This window comes from Macaca fascicularis, chromosome 18, assembly GCF_037993035.2.
Source record: "Macaca fascicularis isolate 582-1 chromosome 18, T2T-MFA8v1.1".
NCBI lineage: Eukaryota > Metazoa > Chordata > Mammalia > Primates > Cercopithecidae > Macaca > Macaca fascicularis.
This window is the reverse complement of record NC_088392.1, coordinates 65,493,295-65,515,473: the sequence shown is the minus strand read 5'-3', so window position 1 is coordinate 65,515,473 and position 22,179 is coordinate 65,493,295. Positions and strand designations below refer to the sequence as shown.

Here is a 22,179-nt window from a genome sequence, read left to right as displayed (position 1 = left end):
CTTGTAATAGAGTGAAGGAAGAAATGGGGATGGAGGCTGGTGTGTAGAGACTAGAGCGGGAAGATGAAGTCATTCCCACGTGATGGCTTTGATGATTTCAATGAATTGAGTGGCTAGGTCAACAGCAAGTCAGCACTTGATAGGGCATCTGACTCTTCATTTTAATGCAGTTTCTACACTGTACCAAATTATTGCAAGATTTTTAGTAGGAAATAGTAGGAGTAGCCACAGAAGGGCTACTATTTTCATGAAAATGTAACAAAACTCAGGTGTGCTACTGAAGGCAAGGAGGAGAAAATGCTTGGCACCTGACCCTCGCTCCATTTCCTATGGCCATGGCAGGATGTGCGGCTGAGCCCAGGCACTCGGACTGAGCCTCAGGATCCTCCTCAACACAGCAATCCACAAAGCAGCAGATACTGCAAAACAATCCGAACTGGCACTTGAGATGAAATGTATTTGCCAATTCTGATCTAGGGACGATGGTTCTTTTTCTCTCTTCCTCCCAGAGAAGATGACTATTAAAATATTACTGAGAAACAGAAAGATAGTGGCTGCCAGACGTCTATCAAGAAGAGAAGGATTAAGGAAACTGTGGCATAATTATATCATGGACTTCTATGCAACCTTGAAAAAGAATGAGCTAGAGCTTATAACACTGACAGGAAAGATTTCTAAGACAAGTTGTCAGGAAAAAGCAAGTCCAGGGCAATTACACCGCTCCTTCCATTCATGACTTAAAAAAAAAAAAACTATATATACACAAACACATATATATGTGATGCTCAAAAAAGGTCTGTAGGAGAGTATATCCGGCTGTTAATCAGAACCTCTGAGGAAAAGGAGTGCACGATTAATTGGGATAAGGGGTGAAGAGAATTTCACTGGGTTCTCACATACTTCTATACTGAATTATTTAGAACAAACATGGGGTTCTTAAAAAATTTTTTTAAAGGTTTTTTTGTTTGCTTGAGACAGGGTCTCATTCTGTGGCCCCCAGGCTGGAGTGCAATGGCACGATTACATCTCACTGCAACCTCTACTTCCTGGGCTTAAGCGATCCTCTCACCTCAGCCTACTGAGTAGCTGGGATTACAGGCGTGCACCACCACGCACGGCTAATTTTTGTATTTTTAGTAGACAGGGTTTCACCATGTTGCCCAGGCTGGTCTCGAACTTCTGGGCTCAAGAGATCCTCCCACCTCGGCCTCCCAAAGTGCTAGGATTACAGGTGCTCAGCCACCACCCCTGGCCATAAAGTTTTTTTTTTTTTTTTTTTTTTTTTTTTTTTTAGACGGAGTCTCGCTCTGTCGCCCAGGCTGGAGTGCAGTGGCCGGATCTCAGCTCACTGCAAGCTCCGCCTCCCGGGTTTACGCCATTCTCCTGCCTCAGCCTCCCGAATAGCTGGGACTACAGGCGCCCGCCACCTCGCCCGGCTAGTTTTTTGTATTTTTTTTAGTAGAGACGGGGTTTCACCGTGTTAGCCAGGATGGTCTCGATCTCCTGACCTTGTGATCCGCCCGCCTCGGCCTCCCAGAGTGCTGGGATTACAGGCTTGAGCCAAAAGTTTTATTTTTAAAAAAGAATATACAAGATGCGCAACTGAAGTATCTGAGGTCTTTTATATTCCAAGCTGTATGCATTTAAACCTAGAATCCCTCTTGCAATTTTCCTTTTTGGATGCTCTCCATAGAGGAAGCACCGCTGGACTGGCCTCAGGGTAGATGTGTAATAAATGTCAGCAGTCTTAAGTGTCACTCATTCTCCCTCCGACCTCCCTCAGACAGGCTAAAAATACTTCCCTTGCCTTGTCACTCATTCCATCGATCTCAAATCCTACCTTCTCTTCCCAACACGAGTCACTCTGTTCACAAATCCTGTATTTAACTGTATTTAATTGACAGCCCATCATCATTATAATCTTATTTGTCCAATTGTTCCCAAATCTAGCTATGAAAATTACTTCTTCCCTTTACTTCTAGCAAACCTCTATTAATGTTCCTATTTGTCTTAATCAATTAATCACTTCCCCGTCAATCTACATTCTACCAACATCATTTTCCATGTCCTGTATTATACCATTTTCTTTAACTTCCTTAACCTAATCTTCAGTCTTCATCTCTCCTCTCACCATGCTCCCTCTCTTTCATTTCCTATTATGAATTTGAGCCTTCACTTCCAAAATACCAAGACTTCTTGTGTCTGTGATCAAGTGTTGTGAAACTCAGTAACTGTATATGCTCACCTATTATATATGCATTTCATTTTCTCCCATACAACAATTAATTTTTCTCAGTCCCACTGATCTCCAACCACCCTTTCCATGTTCCTTTCCCTTCTCCCACCCACACCTGCCTCAAAAAATTTGAAAGTAAATTCCAAAAAGGTCAAAACTACTTAGCAGTACCTCCTCTCATCCTCAAATCTCCACGTGCATTCCCCATTTTTTAGCACTGAGTACCACCAGGCACTGTTCTAACCACTATCTAAACAGAGAAACTCATTTAGTCATCGCACACCTGCTGAAATGGACACGACAATTACCCCATTTTAAATATGCGGAAACTATGAACAGAGGGGTCATGGAACAAGCCCCAGGTCACACAGCTGGCTACTGACAGAAGCTCTGGAGTCCATGCTCCTTGCAGAAATGCTATGCCGCGCTTTAGCGTGTGTTTCTGAGGCAAAGTCAAACACCTCCTCTTCTCTGCTCCAGACACATGGTGGTCTCATCTCTACTGTGGCACTTAGCATACTGTGCTATCACCAAGCACTTGCGCTTGGTTACCTGTATTCTTTATATAAAGACCTCTTTGAAGACAGAAACTGTCTGTCTGTCTCTCCTTACAATATGTGCTAATGCCTGGTACTAGGAAATGGTCACCCAGTAAAGGACAAATCAAATGTGGGCAGTTTTAACAGCATTCTAACCCTAGCCTAGAATACATCTTCCGTACAGGCAGACTGTGATGAATTTCATTCCAAACTTTCAGACTCCAGCCTTAATAACACGACACACAAAAAATCTGAGGAGCTATATGGATACATAGCTATCTGTTTACTCCAGGAAACTCAAGGTGACATCTGCTCTAAGGTGGTGGACTCAAGGGGACATTGCTCATTTAGGTGGTGGACTCTTAAATCACCAACACTGAAGAGGGAAGGATCCCAGAGTTACCTGACAGCGCATCATAGAACTCGTCCTCGCTAAGGATGCTGGTAGGTGGAGAGCCTTTCACCAGAGACTGCTCTAATTCATGATGTTCAGTGGCCAGCGTCTCCAGCGCTTCTGACAAGATTTTGTTTTTTTCTTGCTCTTGTTCCAATTTAAAATTCTTCACCTAGGAGAAAACAGGTACATAAAAAAGACTTCAGAGTGACAGGAGACACAGACTTACTCAGAGGATGTGAAAATTAATTGCTTTTGATCCAGTTCAATTGCAACATCAGAAACGAAAACAGTCATGTCGCATGCACACGGATGAATGAGCAAAATTATTAAACTAATTTTATTCTTCCCATGGGGCCTTTTCTCACAACAGCTTAGCTAATGAAAATAGATTAAGAACTAACAAACAAATTCAGCTCAAATGATCAGGATCCTGGTATAAGAACATCAGTCAATTCAGAAATCATATAAATTTTTTTTAAACATAAAGAATCTCTCTCTCAACATTAAGTACACAGTTAATAAAAACAGTTTCAGCAAGTCTTTGAACAAAAATTTTTAAAAATTCTAAATATTAAAAAGCAAACTACATCAAAGTATAAAATATAATCCCTCAGTTTACTCCCAAAATAGTTGGTAATAGTTGGTATATCAAATGAAGGAAAACAGGTTGTGTGGTAACGACTATAAACATTCTATTTTTCATTTTTCTCTTTTTTTTTTTTTTTTTTTTTTTTGAGACGAAGCCTCATTTTGTCACCTAAGCTGGAGTGCAGTGGTACGATCTCGACTCTGCAACCTCCGCCTCTTGGGTTCAAGCTATTCTCCTGCCTCTGCCTCCTGAGTAGCTGTGATTACAGGTGTGCACCACCACACCTGGCTAATTTTTGTATTTTTAGTAGAGACAGGGTTTCACCATGTTGACCAGGCCAGTCTTGAACTCACGACCTCAAGTGATCTGCCCGCCTCGGCCTCCCAAAGTGCTGGGATTACAGGCGTGAGCCACCATGGCTGGCCTATTTTTCATTTTCCAATTCCATATTTTGGTTTCAACTCCACATTTTACCTTTAACTTAGTATACTAAAAAAATCAAAAGATTATCAAAAAGGCAAAGCCTGGTTTGATTTTTTACTGTTTGAAGTTACAATCTATTCCTCCTATCTAATGCAAGAGCATCTGAACCTTTGTGGTTGACCAAAACCCTCTAGAATTCAAGTCACCTAATCCTTAAAATACAGTATGTACTGGATTTGATAGGGACAGTTTTGCCTATTTTCTTATCAGTAGTCTGGAAATCACTACTATTCCTTAATCTTGCTGAATTTCCAGAGCCAATGTGCACTATAGACAAACAGGAGGCAGAAAAGCAGGGATCCAGTGGTAGGTAGCAGCAGCGTCTTCTCAGAAGTCTTTTGTTCCTTAGTTTCCTGTCCTATAAAATAAGAGGTTTCTGCTATCACCTATTAATCTAATCAGAAGTCTTCAACTCAGTCATCTTCAAACTGCTTTTTTTTCTACTTAACAGCAGAACCTACTTCTCAATTGTAATCCCAGCATATAAAATAGATGTTTTTGAAAGCATTTGTGCACTGGGTGACATCGAATGGAGCAGAAGCCCCACTCCTTTGACTTTCCCCTCCCCTCCCAGCGGTCCCCTCCAGGGAACAAACCCAGGTGGTATCCCAACAGTTTGAAAAACACATGGTACTGGTACCAAAACAGATACATAGACCAATGGAACACAACAGAGGCCTCAGAAGTAACACCACACATCTACCACCATCTGATATTTGACAAACCTGACAAAAACAAGCAATGGGGAAAGGATTCCCTATTTAATAAATGGTGTTGGGACAACTGGTTAGCCATATGCAGAAAACTGAAACTGGACCCCTTCCTTACACTTTATACAAAAATTAACTCAAGATGGATTAAAGACTTAAACATAAGACCTAAAACCATAAAACTGTAGAAGAACACCTAGGCAACACCGTTCGGGACACAGGCATGGGCAAAGACTTCATGATTAAAACACCAAAAGCAACGGCAACAAAAGTCAAAATTGACAAATGGGATCTAATTAAACTAAAGAGCTTCTGCACAGCAGAAGAAACTATCATCAGAGTGAACAGGCAACCTACAGAACAGGAGAAAATCTTTGCAATCTATCCATCTGACAAAGGGCTAATATCCAGAATCTACAAGGAACTTAAATTTACAAGAATAAAACAACTCCATCAAAAAGTGGGCAAAGGATATGAAGAGACACTTCTCAAAAGACGACATCTATGCGGCCAAAAACATGAAAAAAAGCTCATTATCACTGGTCGTTAGAGAAATGCAAATCAAAACCACAATGAGATACCATCTTACTCCAGTTAGAATGGCGATAATTAAAGAGTCAGAAAACAACAGATGCTGAAGAGGATGTGGAGAAATAGGAATGCTTTTCTCTGTTGGTGGGAGTGTAAATTAGTTCAACCATTGTGGAAGACAATGTGGTGATTCCTCAATGATCTAGAACCAGAAATACCATTTGACCCAGCAATCTCATGCTGACTATATACCCAAAGGAGTATAAATCATTCTCCTATAAAGACACATGCACACATATGTTTACCGCAGCAATATTCACAATAGCGAAGACTTGGAACCAACCCAAATGCCCACCAATAATAGACTGGATTAACAAAATGTGGCACATATACATCATGGAATACTATGCAGCCATAAAAAAGATTGAGTTCATATCCTTTGCAGGGACATGGATGAAGCTGGAAATTATCATTCTCAGCAAATTAACACAGGAACAGAAAACCAAACACTGCATGTTCTCACTCATAAGTGGGAGTTGAACAATGAGAACATACGGACGCAGAGAGGGGAATACCACACACTGGGGCCTGTTGAGGGGGTGGGGGGCTAGGGGAGGGAGAGCATTAGGAGAAATACCTAATGCAGATGACGGGTTGACGGGTGCAGGAAACCACCATGGCACGTGTGTACCTATGTAACAAACCTGCATGTTCTGCACATGTATCTCAGAACTTCAAGTATAATTAAAAAAAAGAAAAAAAGATTCAGTTAGGAAAAAAAGAAAAGAAAAGAAAAGCACTGGATGGAGGGACATCCAAAACCTTCCCTAGGTCAAACTTTCCATCTCGAGGTTTTGGGAACTGTGGCCTCTCTCACAAATCCTGCATTACTCACTTCGAAATCTAACCCTTTCACCTCTTGACAGTCCCTCTCCCATGCTCCTCCCCATGGCCCCCAAGGATGAAGGCTCTTCTCTGTTCTGGGACCCTGAGTTCCCGCCAGCTGCACATCAGGTACAACACTCTAAGGTCCTAAAATACAGTTTTACTGAAATGTTAAGTTCATGGTGGAAACAGGGTTAAACCGAAGTTCCAGTCCTCGGGCACTTAAGTGTTTATCAATACGGCAGGCAGATTATTATTACAGCTGTGATAATGAAATAAAAATCGCAATAAATGGTAAGCAATCAAGATCAGAAGAGACATGAAAAACTGAAAAACAAATTACATATAACTACAATTTTTAGAAAATCTGAAAAATACTTGCGAATATTCCTATAATCTAAATTGTATCTCCAGAAGAGGAAATAAGCATACTAAGGCTACAGTCAACTCAAAAAAATAAAAATAAAAATAAAAAAGCTGTCCTACCTCCATCAGATGGGTTAAACAACTCATTTCTCTATTACATAAACAAGGACTACACGAGGCAAGCAGATCACTTGAAGTCAGGAGTTCGAGACCAGCCTGGCCAACACAGTGAAACCCTGTCTCTACTGAAAATACAAAATTAGCTGGACACAATGGCAGGAGACTGTAATCTCAACTACAGAAGACTGAGGCAGAAGAATCGCTTGAACCTGGAGGTGGAGGTTGCAGTGAGCCGAGATCACGCCATTGCACTCCAGCCTGAGCAACAGAGCAAGATTCCATCTCAAAAACATAAAAAATAAAAAATAAGGACTACAAAACTGAGCAATGTCCAAAATGATCCTTTCTTTGAAAAGATCTCTCAGCACTGTTATATTTGTAGATTCTAGAATCAACACTGCAAGAAAATCCAAATTCTTCACCCCTGCCTACCGCATCTTTCACCTTTTTAGCTTTTCCAATATCAAAATGTAAATGTGCTGTTGACACCATATCTTTAAATATAAGAATTAACTAAAGTATCCTATTTAACGAGTACATACATTTTAATATCTAAATTCATCCAGATTTCAGCAAGTAGCAAGATCAATGACAGAGGCCCATAAATATCCAGTCCCCTAAAAAAAAATCTTATTCAAAATACAATCTATCCTTTACCCACCTAAAATAATCATCACTTTGCTGCTGCCACATTCACATCTGTTCTCACTTGTTCTTAAGAGAGAGTAAAAGGGGTTGCAAACAGGAGAGGAAGAGACTGGGGCTCTAACCACATTCTATTTCTTACTTTGTTTTCATCTTTCAATTGATCTGAGTGTACTTTTATTAGTTTCAAGCCTAACAGGATTTTCTGCACTGAAGATACCTTATTATAAAATAGCCACAAAATGGCAATTTCTCCCGTCACGTAAGTGATATAGATGAGAGAGTAACTACACATCACAGAAAATGCACTGGTAATGAGCTTTCTTGTTACTTTAGAGAAACATCTGAAGGCATGCTTAAGTGCCATTAGTACTTTTTGGTCAGAAGGATCACTGAAACGATGTAATTCCAGATCCTCTACAATCTCAACATTTCAGAACACCCAGGGGAAATCCTGCATTAAAAAAATTGGTGTAGAACTGCTAAGAAAGATATGCAAAGTGCAACTTCATAAAATATTCACCTTATTTTTGAACTGTTTCCAAATTCTTAGTTGCAAGCTTAGAAACTATGCTGTAACAGAAATAGTGCCTTTTGCGCAATCTCTTAATGTGTTTGTAATTCCAGGCACAATGCTTCACTTATATTACGTATCAATATGTGAATATTGATTACTAGATTTTTAAAATTCTCTAACTGTAATAATCATCCTAGTTATTACTAAAAGAATAAATAACCTCCTTCACAGAAACTAGTGGGTCACAACAGATGTGTTTATAATTATTAGATTATAATTGTATATGTGTTTATACATTAGAACTTTTCTAGAATAAGGCTGACATTTTACCTTTCAAATTTGCATATGGAATATACACCCTCAGTCCAATGACTTTCCCATGACAAAAATCAACATACATTCAAGTGAACAAAAATGCTTAAATTTTTATTAAGAAAAGCCTAAGGACTGAACCACCATATGCTTAACAGTAAACATATGCATTGATCTGTGTCTGTAGCCCCTTAAAGTACAAATGTAAGCTTTTCCAGTAATCTGTCTCCTCAAACCACTTCAATATGGCAGTCTCTCATTTCACTCCCTTTCAGGCCAGAAGGCAAAATCCATAGTGACTACTTCCAAAGCGAATGGGTGCCAGCAAGAGAATGCAGTTTTGAACACAGTCTTGCGCTAACCAGCTACGACACATTCATCTACACTCTCCTTCTAGAAAGTGCCCCGTTACTCACCTGTGTTTCACAGGGGTTACCTAAGGCACAGTAATTCAATCTGGCAAAGACACAGCACTAAGTGGGGAATACATGATTAGTATTCACAGAACACTGCACGTAATCAGCCAGTTATAAGATGGGTACAATTATGGCCTTGACAGCCAGTCTTTCAATCGGCCACACTCTGGTCAGTTCAACAGGATGAGCTTTACTCTTTCCTCTTTGCTACTGCATGGATGGCTACAATTAACAAAATGTGTTAGTTTAAGACTGAAATATTAGATTTTTTTTTTTTTTTCTGAGACAGGGTCTTGCTCTGTCAACCACGCTGGAGTGCAGGTATGCCATCATGGCTCACTGCAGCCTCAAGCAATCCTCTTGGCTCAAGTGATCCTCCTGCTTTGGCCTCCCGAGTAGCTAGAACTAAAGGCATGCACCACCATGCCTAGCTAATTTTTTTTTTCGGTAGAGATGGGTCTCCTTGTGTTGCACAGGCTAGACTCAAACTCCTAGCCTCAAGTGATCCTCCTGCCTCTGCCTCCCAAAGTGCTGAGACTATAGGTGTGGGCCATTGCACCTGGCTGATGCCTATTTCTGTGGCTAGAGGATCAACAATGTTCTCACTTCAAAACTGTTTTCAAGGTATGTGCTTTTAGGTGACCCCCTGCTATTGACACACAGCTGATAAAAAGTATGGGTCTGATGAATCACAGCTAGTAAGAGCGCTTCTGCACACAAGTCTGACTATTATATTGTTTAGGTGGAGGAGGATGGAGCTCCCATGTGGATGCGAATGGTCAATAATTACTTCTAAAACCATGGCCAGGCTGAATCACTCTCTCACTCCAGGGTCCAGGGAAGTGAAGCTTTGACCTCCTGTCTCAGGCAGGATCAAGCATGGACATATATCTTCATGATGGTATAGTATACTCTTGCTTTGTTTCATAGATCTACAAAACTGTCTTTGCTCACATTAAATTTCAGGGTTTTCATTGACTTTCCAACGTCCTCCTTCCATCCCATCTCATCACTGCCTCTTCAAATGCAATTGATTTCCCTATGCTCCTGAAACCTTTTTCAGTCCTTCCTAGCACTAAACAATGACACTCATTTAAGAATAAAAATTCAGGGGCCAGGCACAGTGGCTCACGCCTGTAATCTCAGAACTTTGGGAGGCCGAGGCAGGTGGATCAACCGAGGTCAGGAGTTCAAGACCAGCCTGACCAACATGGCAAAACCCCGTCTCTACTAAAAATATACAAAAATTATCCAGGCGTAGTGGCAGGCGCCTGTAATCCCAGCTACTTGGGAGGCTGGGGCAGGAGAATTGCTTGAACCTGGGAGGCAGAGGTTGTGGTGAGCCAAGATCACGCCACTTTACTCCAGCCCAGGCGGCAAGAGTGAAACTCCATCTTGAAAAAAAAAAAAAGAATAAATATTTAAGAATAAAGACTAAATTCAGAACTAAGAATAAAGCCACCTAAGGGACTAAGGCAGCTTGACATGGTGAGAGGAAACTGAGGTGAATAAGGGATGTGCACAGAGGGCTGCAAACCACAGCTGAAACTCTGGCTTTGACTCTGAGTGAAAAGGGAAGCCAGTGGAGGAAGGGCAGAAGTAACATTATTTGATTTACTTTTTAATATGATCCCCGTGGTTATAATGCTGAAAAGGGGATGGAGGAGACAAGAGTAGAATAAAAGAAGATCCCAGCTGGGCACAGTGGCTAATACTTGTAATCCCAACACTGTAGGAGGCAGAGGTGGGTGGATCACTGGAGGCCAGGAGTTCGAGACCAGCCTAACCAACATGGTTTCACCTCTACTAAATATACATCTCTACTAAAAATACAAAAATTAGCCAAGCATGGTGGTACATGCCTGCAATCCCAGCTAGTTGGGAGGCTGAGGCAGGAGAATCGCTTGAACCCGGGAGGCGGAGATTGCAGTGAGCCAAGATCGCACCACCGCACTCCTGGGTAACAGAGTGAGACTCTGAAAAACAAGATCCCTTCAGAGGTTACTTCAATAACTAGAATAAGAGATGGGTAAGAGATAGCAAGAGGAGTGATGAGAAGTGGTCAGATTCTGGATATATTTTGAAGGCTCAAATGATTTGCTGACTGACTATGTGATATAAGAAAAAAGGGAAATCAAGGATGACACCATGTTTTGGCTTGGGCAACTACAAGGACTGTGTCTCAAAAAAAAAATAAAGTTTTTAAAATTAGATTTTAAAAATATAAATAAAATTAAAAGACTAGATAGCATCATTAAGGGAGAAAATGAGACAGAAATGTGAAGAAAGCCATGGACTGAATCCTAGTAGAAATGCTGAGAAAGAGTCAGCAAAGGAAACAAAAAAAAAAAGAGAGAGAGAGAGACAGAGAGAGAGAGGTATACCAGTTGTGTGTGGTGTCCTGGAAGCCTCAAAGAGGTATTTCAAGGAGGAAAAAGTGATTAACTGTTAAACACTGATGAGAGATCAACTGCTTCGAGAACTAAGACAAGACCACTGTACTGGCGACGAGAAGGTCAACAGTGAACTTGACAAGGGCAGTTTCAGTGAAGGGTTGCAAGGATGGTGGAGGCGATGTCCTGTGGGTCAAGTGAGACAAGATAGAGCAAGTACAGCCTGTTCTTAAGAAGGTTTTTCTTAGACAAGAAGTGTTTGTTTATTTGTTTGACACAGGATCTTACTCTGTCACCCAGGCTGGAATGTAGTAGTGTGATCTCAGCTCACTGCAACCTCTGCCTCCCAGGCTCAAGTGATCCTCCCACCTCAGCCTCCTGAGGAGCTGGGACTACAGGAGCACATCACCATGCCTGGCTAATTTTTTTTGTATTTTTTTTTAAATAGAGACAGAATTTTGCCATGTTACCCAGGTTGGTCTTGAACTCCCAGACTCCAACAATCCACCTACTTTGCCCTCCCAAAGTGCTGGGATTACAGTCATGAGCCACACCACGCCCAGCCTACAAGAGGATGCTGGTTACAGAGGTTAAAAACTAAAAAAAGAATACAATTCTTTTTTTTTTTTTTTTTTTTTTTTTTTTTTTTGAGACAGAGTCTCGCTTAGTCGCCCAGGCTGGAGTGCAATGGCGCGATCTCGGCTCACTGCAAGCTCCACCTCCCGGGTTCACGCCATTCTCCTGCCTCAGCCTCCCGAGTAGCTGGGACTACAGGCGCCCGCCGCCTCGCCCGGCTAATTTTTTGCATTTTTAGTAGAGACGGGGTTTCACCGTGTTAGCCAGGATGGTCTCGATCTCCTGACCTCGTGATCCGCCCGCCTCGGCCTCCCAAAGTGCTGGGATTACAGGCGTGAGCCACCGCGCCCGGCCAAGAATAAAATTCTTTAACAAAAATAATTTTTGCTCAAAAAAGGAGGAGAAAGGTAGAGCAGTTGCTGAAAAGGGTTGTGGGGTCAATGAAGTTTTCATTATGGAAGACAACACAGACTGCTTTTACACGGATAGGAAAGGTTCAACTGAAATGGGATTATGCTTGCAGAAGTGAGAGGGGAGAATTGCTGGAATAATGTTCTTGACTTTATCAAAAAGGGAGAAGATCTAATCCACCAGTATACAGTTGGTCTCTGCTAAAGGCTCAGACAGTCCATCCATCTCCTTGCAGGAGAAATGCAGTGAGTATGTACACAGATTCAGACAGGTGGGTATGTGTAACCAAGTTTTCTTCTAATTGCTTCTGCTATCTCAGAGCATATAAGGAATACAGAGAATAAGAAACAGATGAAGATGTCCTCAACCTTACTGATTCCAACAGATGATAAAGTAAGAAGCCTCTAGTCTCTTGACTTTATATGAAAGTTCATCCTGAGATTAGAAATGAAATGAGTCTCAAGGCCCTACAAAGCCTCATGAATACTAACTTGATCAACCCACTTTCCCATTGGTTATAGTCGACTGTGACTGGCCTGTGGCACCACGAAAAATGCCCCTTTCTTACAGGCATTGCCATCTTCTTCAATCTGGTTCAAGCAAAGAAAAGGAAATCCCACTCAGAATGACCTCTGCGTATCTCTACACTCAAGCTCCTCCATGGGAAAGAAGATAAGAACTTACCTAGTTTTTGACGTACTGACCATGCTAAAAATAAAATGGCCTCAATGAAGCTTGTTCAGTATCACCTTCTGCTAACAATCTGTTAGGTCAATTACTTCCAAACTATATCTTCAGACATTTAAATCAGGGTAGAATTTGGAGATAACCCCAAATCGAGGACAGAGCCCCTAAATACTTGGGGTAACAGAAGAAAGATTTGGTAAATAAATGGGGCATTTATAAGCAAGGTGATAATGATACTTGGAAGAATCAATATAAGCCCAGAATATTTGACACTTATTTTTCCAGAATGATTTAAAAATAACTTCTCATAAAATCAATGGAAGACAAGTACTGAACACAAACGACAATTTAACAAGTAAGTTTTAGTTTTTACATGTCTTTTATAAAGCAGATAAGATGAACGCATCTTCTGAAACAAAAGCAGTGTTCACTCCCACAGTATGTACCAATAGTGGATTCAATACACATTTACTCCAATGGTTTGTTAATGGCTCTGGCATTTAAAATAATTTGATGCAAGTCTCACAACAGTTTGCTCTTCAACTGCAAAGCTGAACCACTTCTTGCTGGTTATAACTCTCACATAAGGAACTTCCACAAAAATTTAAAATTTCCATTACCATGTACAGTTTACAATCCAGAAGTAGCACTTATAGGATTATATTCCTAAAAGTACTATGCACGTCCATCTGTAATTTCCAAATTATTTCAGATTATGGTATAATGTATTTAAAAATTCGAAAGGGTTTTATGTATCATCATGTAAATTAAAGAACAATGTGGGCAGAGCAAGATGGCAGAATAGAAGATTACACCCTTTGTACCCCTCATAGGAACACCAAATTCTAACAAGTATCTGCACACAGAAAAGCACCATCACAATGACCAAAAATCAGGCGAGCAATCACAGTACCTGGTTTCATATCTCTGAAAAAGGTATTGAGGAAGGTCCAACAGACAGTACTGAATCACCAACACCAACCCTCCCCTATCCCCTGACAACAGCTGTACAGCATGGAGAGTTTCGGCACTTGCAGAGTACACCAACTGGGGGACATTACATTGAACTCATTGCTCCCCTGTCATACTGGAGAGCAAAGCCAGGCTGGGCTCAGCCAGCACCAGCACACACAGGAGCATTTGGACCAGCCCTAGCCAGAGGATCACCCATCTTAGTGGTCAGAACTTGAGTTTGTTGGCAAGCTTCACCACCCACAGCCAAAGTGCTCTGGGGTCCTAGGTAAACCTGAAAGGCAGTCTAGGACACATGGACTGCAATTCCTAGGCAACTTCTAATGCTGGGCTGGGCTGACAGCCAGAGGACTAGGTGGCACCTGACCTAGGAAGTCACCGGCCGAGGTGGCTGAAGGAGTGATTGCACCATCCTTCCCCGAACCCCAGGCAGCACAGCAGGCAGCAATGAAAGTGTCTCTTTGCTTTTGCTTACGGAGAGGAGGGCGAAGAGTAGAGAGGACTTTGTCATGCATCTAGGATGCCAGTTCAGCCAGCCATAGCAAGACAGGCCACTGGGCAGAAGCAGGCAGGCCTTAGCTCTCAGACTACGTTTCTTTTCTCTCTTCTTTTTTTTTTTTTTTTTGAGATGGAGTCTCACTCCGTCGCCCAGGCTGGAGTGCAGTGGTGTGATCTCGGCTCACTGCAACCTCTGCTTCCCGGGTTCAAGCAATTCTCGTGCCTTAGCCTCCCAAGTAGCTGGAATTACAGGTGAGCGCTACCACGCCCAGCTAGTTTTATAATTTTAGTAGACACAGGGTTTCGCCATGTTGGCCAGGCTGGTCTCGAACTCCTGACCTCAGGTGATCCACCCGCCTCAGCCTCCCAAAGTCCTGGGATTACAGGCGTGAGCCACTGCGCCCAGCCTCCAGACGACATTTCTAGACACATCCTGGGCCAGAAGGGAATCCACTGCCTAGAAGGAAAGGACCCAGTCCTGGCAGCATTTATCACCTGCTAACTGAAGAGCCTTTGGGCCCTGAATAACCAGCGGCGATACCAGGTACTACACTGAGGGCTTTGGGTGAGTCTGGAGACTTGCTGGCTTCAGGTGAGACCCCATATATCACCAGCTGTGGTGGCTACGGCCAAAGACTCCTTCTCTTTGAAAAAAGCAGAGGGAAAAGTAAAGGGACTTTGTCTTGCACCTTAGGTACCAGCTTGGCCACAGTGGGACAGAGCGACAAGCAGGCTCTTGGTGTCACAGAATCCAGGCCTAGGTTCATGGACAACATTTCTGGACCTGCCCTGGGCCAGAGGGGAGCCCAGTGCCCTGAAGGGTGAGTCCCAGGCCTGGTAGCATTCACCGCAAGCTGATGAAAGAGCCCGTGGGCTTTAAATGAACATCACAAGTGGCCTGGCAGAACTCCCCCATGGCCAGTGGCAGTGGTGCTCACAGGGAGAGGCTCCTCTGCCTGTGGAAAGGGGAGGGAAGAGCGGGAAGGACTTTATAATGGGGTTTGAGTGTCAGCTTAGCCACGGTAGAACAGGACATCAGGCAAATTTCTAAGGTTTTGGATTCCAATCCCTGGCTCCCAGAAAACATCTCTGACCTACTTGGGGCCTGGGGAAACTTGTCACCCTGAAAGGAAGAACAAAAGCTAGCTGGCTTTGCCACCTGGTGACTAGGTAGATCCCTGAGGTCTTGAGTGACCACAGGCGGTAGACAGCTAGTGGTTACAGTGGGCCTTAAGACCCACTGTGGTGCTGGCTTCAGGTCTAACCTGACACAGTCCTCGTGGTGGTGGCCACAGGGGTGTTCGCAACACCATACCCCCAGTTCCAGGTGGCTCAGCAAAGAGAGAGAGAGAGACTGCGGGCGGAGGATTACCCAGGTGCCGAGGCAAGAGACTGAAAGCACAAACTGTTTCAGTATAATAAAGAAAACAGTTAAAATAAAAATAGTCATAATACAAATTACACATAGAGATGATCATGGACAATTATCAATTATTATAAACATTATTAATCATTAGCTTTTAATATTACTCTTCGTTGCATTACTAATACAACCTAGGAATAACTGTGGGGTATGGGGTCAGGTGCTGAAGGGACATTGTGAGAAGTGACCTAGAAGACAAGAGGTGAGCCATCTGTCACGCCCACATAAGGGCCGCTTGAGGGCTCCTTGGTCAAGCGGTAACGCCAGTGTCTGGGAAGGCACCCGTTACTTAGCAGACCGCAAAAGGGAGTCTCCTTTCCTTGGAGGAGTCAGGGAACATGCTGCTCCACCAGCTTCTTGCGGGAGGCTGCATATCATCCAGGCCCGCCCGCAGTCATCCGGAGGCCTAAACCCCTCCCTGTGGTGCTGTGCTTCAGTGGTCACACTCCTTGTCCACTTTCATGCTCCTCCCATACTCCTGGTTCCTCTTTAAAATTCGTAGTAGATAGCGGTAGAAGAAATAGTGAAAGTCTTAAAATCTTTGATCTTTCTTATAAGTGCAGAGAAGAAAACGCTGACGTATGCTGCCTTCTGTCTCTGCTTTGGCTACCTAAAAGGGTAGGGCCCACTATCCTGTAATCACGTGACTTGCTTCACCTTGTCAATCACTTAGAAGATTCACCCTCCTTACCCTGCCCCCTTGTCTTGTATGCAATAAATATCAGCGAGCCCAGCCGCTCAGGGCCACTACCAGTCTCTGTGTCTTGATGGTAGTGGTCCCCCCGGCCCAGCTGTTTTCTCTTTATCTCTTTGTCTTGTGTCTTTATTTATTACAAGCTCTCGTCTCCACACACCGGGAGAACACCCGTTAAGCCACATAGGGCTGGACCCTACAAGACTCTGTTTGGGAGAAAATAAGGAAAAAGAATAAGAGTCTCTGCCTGGTAACCCAGAGAATTCTTCCAGATCTTATCCAAGACCACCAAGGCAGTACCTCTACAAGTATGGAGAAACCACATCATTATTGGGCTTGGGGCCCAAGTCCCTTCGAATACCTGGAAAGCCTTCTCAAGAAGGACAGGAACAAACAAGCCCAGACTGTGAAAACTACAATAAATGCCTAACTCTTCAATGCCCAGACACTAAAGAACATCAGCAAGCATCAGGGTCATCCAGGAAAACATGACTTCACCAAATGAACTAAATACGGCAGCAGAGACACATCCTGGAGAAAGAGAGACATGTGACATTTCAGAGAGTGAATTCAAAATTGTCATTTGGAGGATCAAAAAATTCAAAGTAACACAGAGGAATTCAGAAGTCTATCAGATAAATTTAACTAAGAGATTGAAATAATTAAAAAGAACCAAGCAGAAATTCTAGAGTTGAAAAATGCAACTCACATACTGAAAAATGCATCAGAGTCACTTAACAGTAGAATGGAACAAGTAGAAGAAAGAATTAGTGAGCCTGAAGACAGGCTACTTAAAAATATAGTCAGAGGAGACAAAAAAAAATAAAAAATGATGAAGCATGCCTACAAGATCCAGAAAACAGTCTCAAAAGGGAAAATCTCAGTGTTACTGGCCCTAAAGAGGAGGTAGAGAAAGAGGTGAAGACAGTTTATGCAAATGGATAATATCGGAGAACCTCCCAAACCTTAAGAAAGAGATCAGCATTCAAGTACAAGAAGTTTGTAGGACACCAAGCAGATTTAACCCAAAGAAGACAACCTCATGGCATCTAAGAATCAAACTCCCAAAGGTCAAGGATAAAGAAAGAATCCCAAAAGCAGCAAGAGAAAAGAAACATTCAGTGGAGCTCCAATACGTCTGGCAGCAGGCTTTTCAGTGGAAATCTTACAGGCCAGGAGAGAGTGGTATGATATATTTAAAGTGCTGAAGGAAAAAACTCTTACCCTAGAATAGTATATTTTGCAAAAAATATCCTTCAAACATGAAGGAGAAATAAAGGCCTTCCCAGAAAAAAAAATACTGAGGGATTTCATCAAACACCAGACCTTTCCTACAAGAAATGCTGAGAGGAGGTCTTTAATCTGAAAAAGGACATTAACAAGCAATAAAAAGTCATCTAAAGGTATAAAACTTGCTGGTAATAGTAAGCACACAGAAAAACACGGAACATTATAACATTACAATTGTGGTGTGTAAACTACACCTAGCTAGAAAGGCTAAATGATGAACCAATCAAACACAGTAACAACAACTTTTCAAGACAGATAGTATAAGACATAAAAAAGAACAAAAAAAGGTAAAAAGCCGGGAGAATAAAATTAAAGTGTAGAGTTTTTATTAGCTTTCTTTTTGCGTGTTTATGCAATTACTGTTAAGTTGTCATCAGTTTAAAACAATGGGTTATAAGACAGTATTTGCAAGCCTCACAGTAGCCTCAAATTGAAAAACATACAATACACAAAAAATAAAAAGCAAGAAATTAAATCATACCACCAGAGAAAAGCACCTTCACTGAAAGGAAGACAGGAAGGAAAGAAAGAAGAGAAGGCTGCAAAACAATTAGAAAACAAATAACAAAACGAGAGGAGTAAGTCCCTATTTATCAATAATAACATTGAATGTAAATGGACTAAACTCTCCAATGAAAAGACATTGAGGGGCTGAATGGATGAAAAAACAAGACCCCATAATCTGTTGCCTACAGGAAATGCATTTCACCTATAAAGATACACATAGACTGAAAACAAAGGAATATAAAAAGTTATTTCCATGTCAATGAAAAACCAAAAAAGAGCAGAAGTAGCTATATCAGACAAAACAGATTTCAAGACAAAAACTGTAAGAAGAGACAAAGAAGGTCATTATATAATGATAAAGAGGTAAATCCAGCAGCGGGATGTAATAACTATGTAACTGCCCAATGGGTTCACCTTGCCTGCTGCCTAGACAGAACCGATTATCGAAACAGGGGAACTGCAATGGAGAAAGAGTAATTCACGCTGTGTGGGAGACCAGAGTTTTATTATTACTCAAATCAGTCTCTCTAGCATTTGGGGATCAGAGATTTTAAGGATAATCTGGCTGGTATGGGGTTGGGAAGTGGGGAGTGCTGATTGGTCAGGTTGAAGATGGAATCATAGTGGGTCCAAGTGAGGTTTTCTTGCTGTCTTTTCCTGGGTGGGATGGCAGAACTGGTGGAGCCAGATGACTGGTCTCCTTGGTGTCAGCTGATCCATCCAGTGTAGGGTCTATAAAATATCTCAAGCACTGACCTTAGGTGTTACAATGCTGATGTTATCCCCAGGAGCAATTTGGGGAGGTTCAGACTCTTGGAGCCAGAGGCTGCATGACCTCTCAACTGTAATTTCTAATTTTGTAGCTAATTTGTTAGTCTCCTGAGGGCAGACTGGTCCCAAGGCAAAAAGGGGGTCTTTTCACGAGAGGGCTGTTATCAATTTTGTTTCAGAATCAAGCCATGAGCTGAATTCCTTCCCAAAGTCAGTCTGACCTATGCCCAGGAATGAACAAGCACAGCTTAAAGGTTAGAAGTAAGATGGAGTTGGTTAGGTCTGATTTCATTGTCATAATTTCCTCAGTTATAATTCTGCAAAGGCAGTTTCTATTATAAATATATATGCACCCAATGCTGGAGCACGAGATATGTAAAGCAAATATTATTAGAACGAAAGATAGAGATAGACCTCAATACAATAATTGCCGGAGGCCTCAACACCCCATTTTCAGCATTGGACAGATCCCCCAGACAGAAAATCAACAAAGAAACATCAGACTTCATCTGCACTATAGAACAAACAGACCTAATAGATATTTACCAAACATTTTATCCAATGGCTACAGAATACACATTCTTTTCCTCAGTACGTGTATCATTCTCAAAGACAGACCATATGTTAGGCCACAAAACAAGTCTTAGAGCATTCAAAAAAGGAGAATAACATCAAGTATCTTCTGTTCACAATGGAATAAAACTAGAAATCAATGACACGAGGAATTTTGGAAACTATACAAAGAAATGGAAATTAAACAATATGCTCCTGAATGACCAGTGGGTCAATGAGGAAATTAAGAAGGAAATTGAAAAATTTCTTGAAACAAATGATAAGAGAAACACAACACACCAAAACCTATAAGATACGGCAAAAGCAGTACTAAGAGAGAAATTTACAGCTCTAAGTGCCTACATCAAAAAAAAAAAAAAGGAAAACTTCAAACAAATAACCTAACAATTCATTTTAAAGAACTAGAAAAGCAAGAGCAAAACAAATCAGTTGAAGAAATAATAAATCAGTAGAATAAATCAACAGAAGAAATAATAAAGATCAGAGCAGAAATAAATGAAACTGAAGTGAGGAAAATACAAAAGATCAATGAAACAAAAAGATGGTTTTTTGAAAAGATAAACAAAATTGACAAACCTTTAGCCAGACTAACAAAGAAAAAAAGGAAGAAAACCTAAATAAATAAAATCAGGGATGAAAAAGGAAACATTACAACGGATATCACAGAAATCCAAAGGATCATTAGTGGCTACTATGAGCAACTACATACCAATAAATTGGAAAATCTAGAGGAAACGGATAAATTCTTAGACACATACAACCTATACCAAGATTGAACCATGAAGAAATTGAAAACCTGAATAGATCAATAACAAGTATTGAGATAGAAGCCATAACAAAAAGTTTCCCAGTAAAGAAAAGCCTGGGACCTGAAGGCTTCACTGCTGAATTCTACCAAACATTTAAAGGAGAACTAATATCAATCGTACTGAAACTATTCCACAAAATAGAGAAGGGAATACTTCCAAACTCATTGCATTACAGCCGTGAAAGGAAAACAAATCTTGGGGCCCCCAAATTACTAAGCTAAGGGGAAAAGTCAAGCTGGGAACTGCTTAGGGCCAGCTGCCTCCCACTCTATTCAAAGTGTCCCCTCTCCTCACTAAGATAAACGCATCATTGATTGTCTCCTTTGGAGAGGCTAATCGGAAACTCAAAAGAATGAAACTATTTGTTTCTTATCTACCTATGACCTGGAAGCCTCTTGCCTCCTTCCAGTCTTCCCACCTTTCCAGACCCAACCAATGTTCATCTTACATATGTTGATTGATGTCTCACGTCTCCCTAAAATCTATAAAACCAAACCGTGCTCTGACCACCCTCAGCCACACGTTGTCAGAACTTCCTGAGGCTGTGTCATGGGTGTGCATCCTCAACCTTGGCAAAATAAACTTTCTAAATTTTTTTTTTTTTTTTTTGGAGATGGAGTCTCACTCTGTCACCCAGACTGGAGTGCAGTGGTGCGCTCTCTGCTCACTGCAACCTCTGCCTCCCAAGTAGTTGGGAGTGATTCCCCAATTCCCCAAGCAGTTGGGTTCAAGTGATTCTCCTGCCTCAGCCTCCCAAGTAGTTGGGATTACAGGCATGAGCCACCACACCTGGCTGATTTTTGTATTTTTAGTAGAGACGGGGTTTCGCCATGTTGACCAGGATGGTCTCGAACTCCTGGCCTCAAGCGATCCGCCCGCCTCAGCCTCTCAAAGTGCTGAGATTACAGGCGTGAGCTATCATGCCTGGTAAAACTTTCTAAATTAACTGAGACCTGTCACAGATTTTTGAGTCCACATGTTGATACCAAAACCAAAGACACATCACAGGAAGAAAACTACAGGCCAATATTCATTCTCTGATGAATACTGATGCCTAAATCCTTGACAAAATACTAGCAAACTGAATTCAACAATATGTTAAAAAGATCATTCATCATAAACAAGTGGGATTTATCCCAGGGATGCAAGGATGGTGCAACATATGCAAATCAATCAATGTGATACATCATATCAACAGAACTGATGAAAAAAAAAATATGACTATTTTAACTGACGCTGAAAATGTATTTGATAAAATTCAACATCCCTTTATGACAAAGACCCTCAAATAACTGGGTATAGAAGGAACATTCTTCAACATAATAAAAGCCATGACAGACCCACAGCTAGTATCATACTAAATGAGGAAAAACTGAAAGACTTTCCTTTAAGATATGGAACACAACAAATGTTCACTTTCACCACTATTATACAACATAGGACTGTTAGTACTAGCTACAGCAGACAATAGAAAGAAATAAAGCGCATCCAAATTGGAAAGGAAGAAGTCAAATTATCCTTGTTTGCAGATGATATGAGCCTTTATTTAGAAAAACCTAGAAACTACACTAAAAAACTCTTACAGCTGATAAATTCAGTAAAGTTGCAGGATACAAGATCAACATACAAATATCAGTAGCATTTCTACATGCCAAAAATGAATATCTGAAAAAGAAACTTAAAAAGCAATCCCATTTACAATAGCCACACATAAAATTAAATACCTAGGAATTAAGTTAACCGAAGAAGTGAAGGATCTCCATGGTGAAAACTACAAAATGCAGATGAAAGAAACTGAAGAGGATGCCAAAAAAAAAAAAAAAAAAAAA

At 41.4% G+C, this 22,179-nt stretch overlaps 1 protein-coding gene across 10 annotated transcripts in view; it reads right to left on the bottom strand.

Moving 5' to 3' along the window:
- OSBPL1A (oxysterol binding protein like 1A) overlaps positions 1-22,179 on the bottom strand; it is a 225,405-nt gene that overhangs the window by 76,298 nt on the left and 126,928 nt on the right. For all 10 annotated transcript variants that reach the window (XM_005587007.5, XM_045378301.3, XM_045378302.3 and 7 more), the window contains one exon: positions 3,179-3,341. In XM_005587007.5, the coding sequence (XP_005587064.3) occupies positions 3,179-3,341 (163 nt within the window). The remainder of the gene's footprint in view (positions 1-3,178; positions 3,342-22,179) is intronic.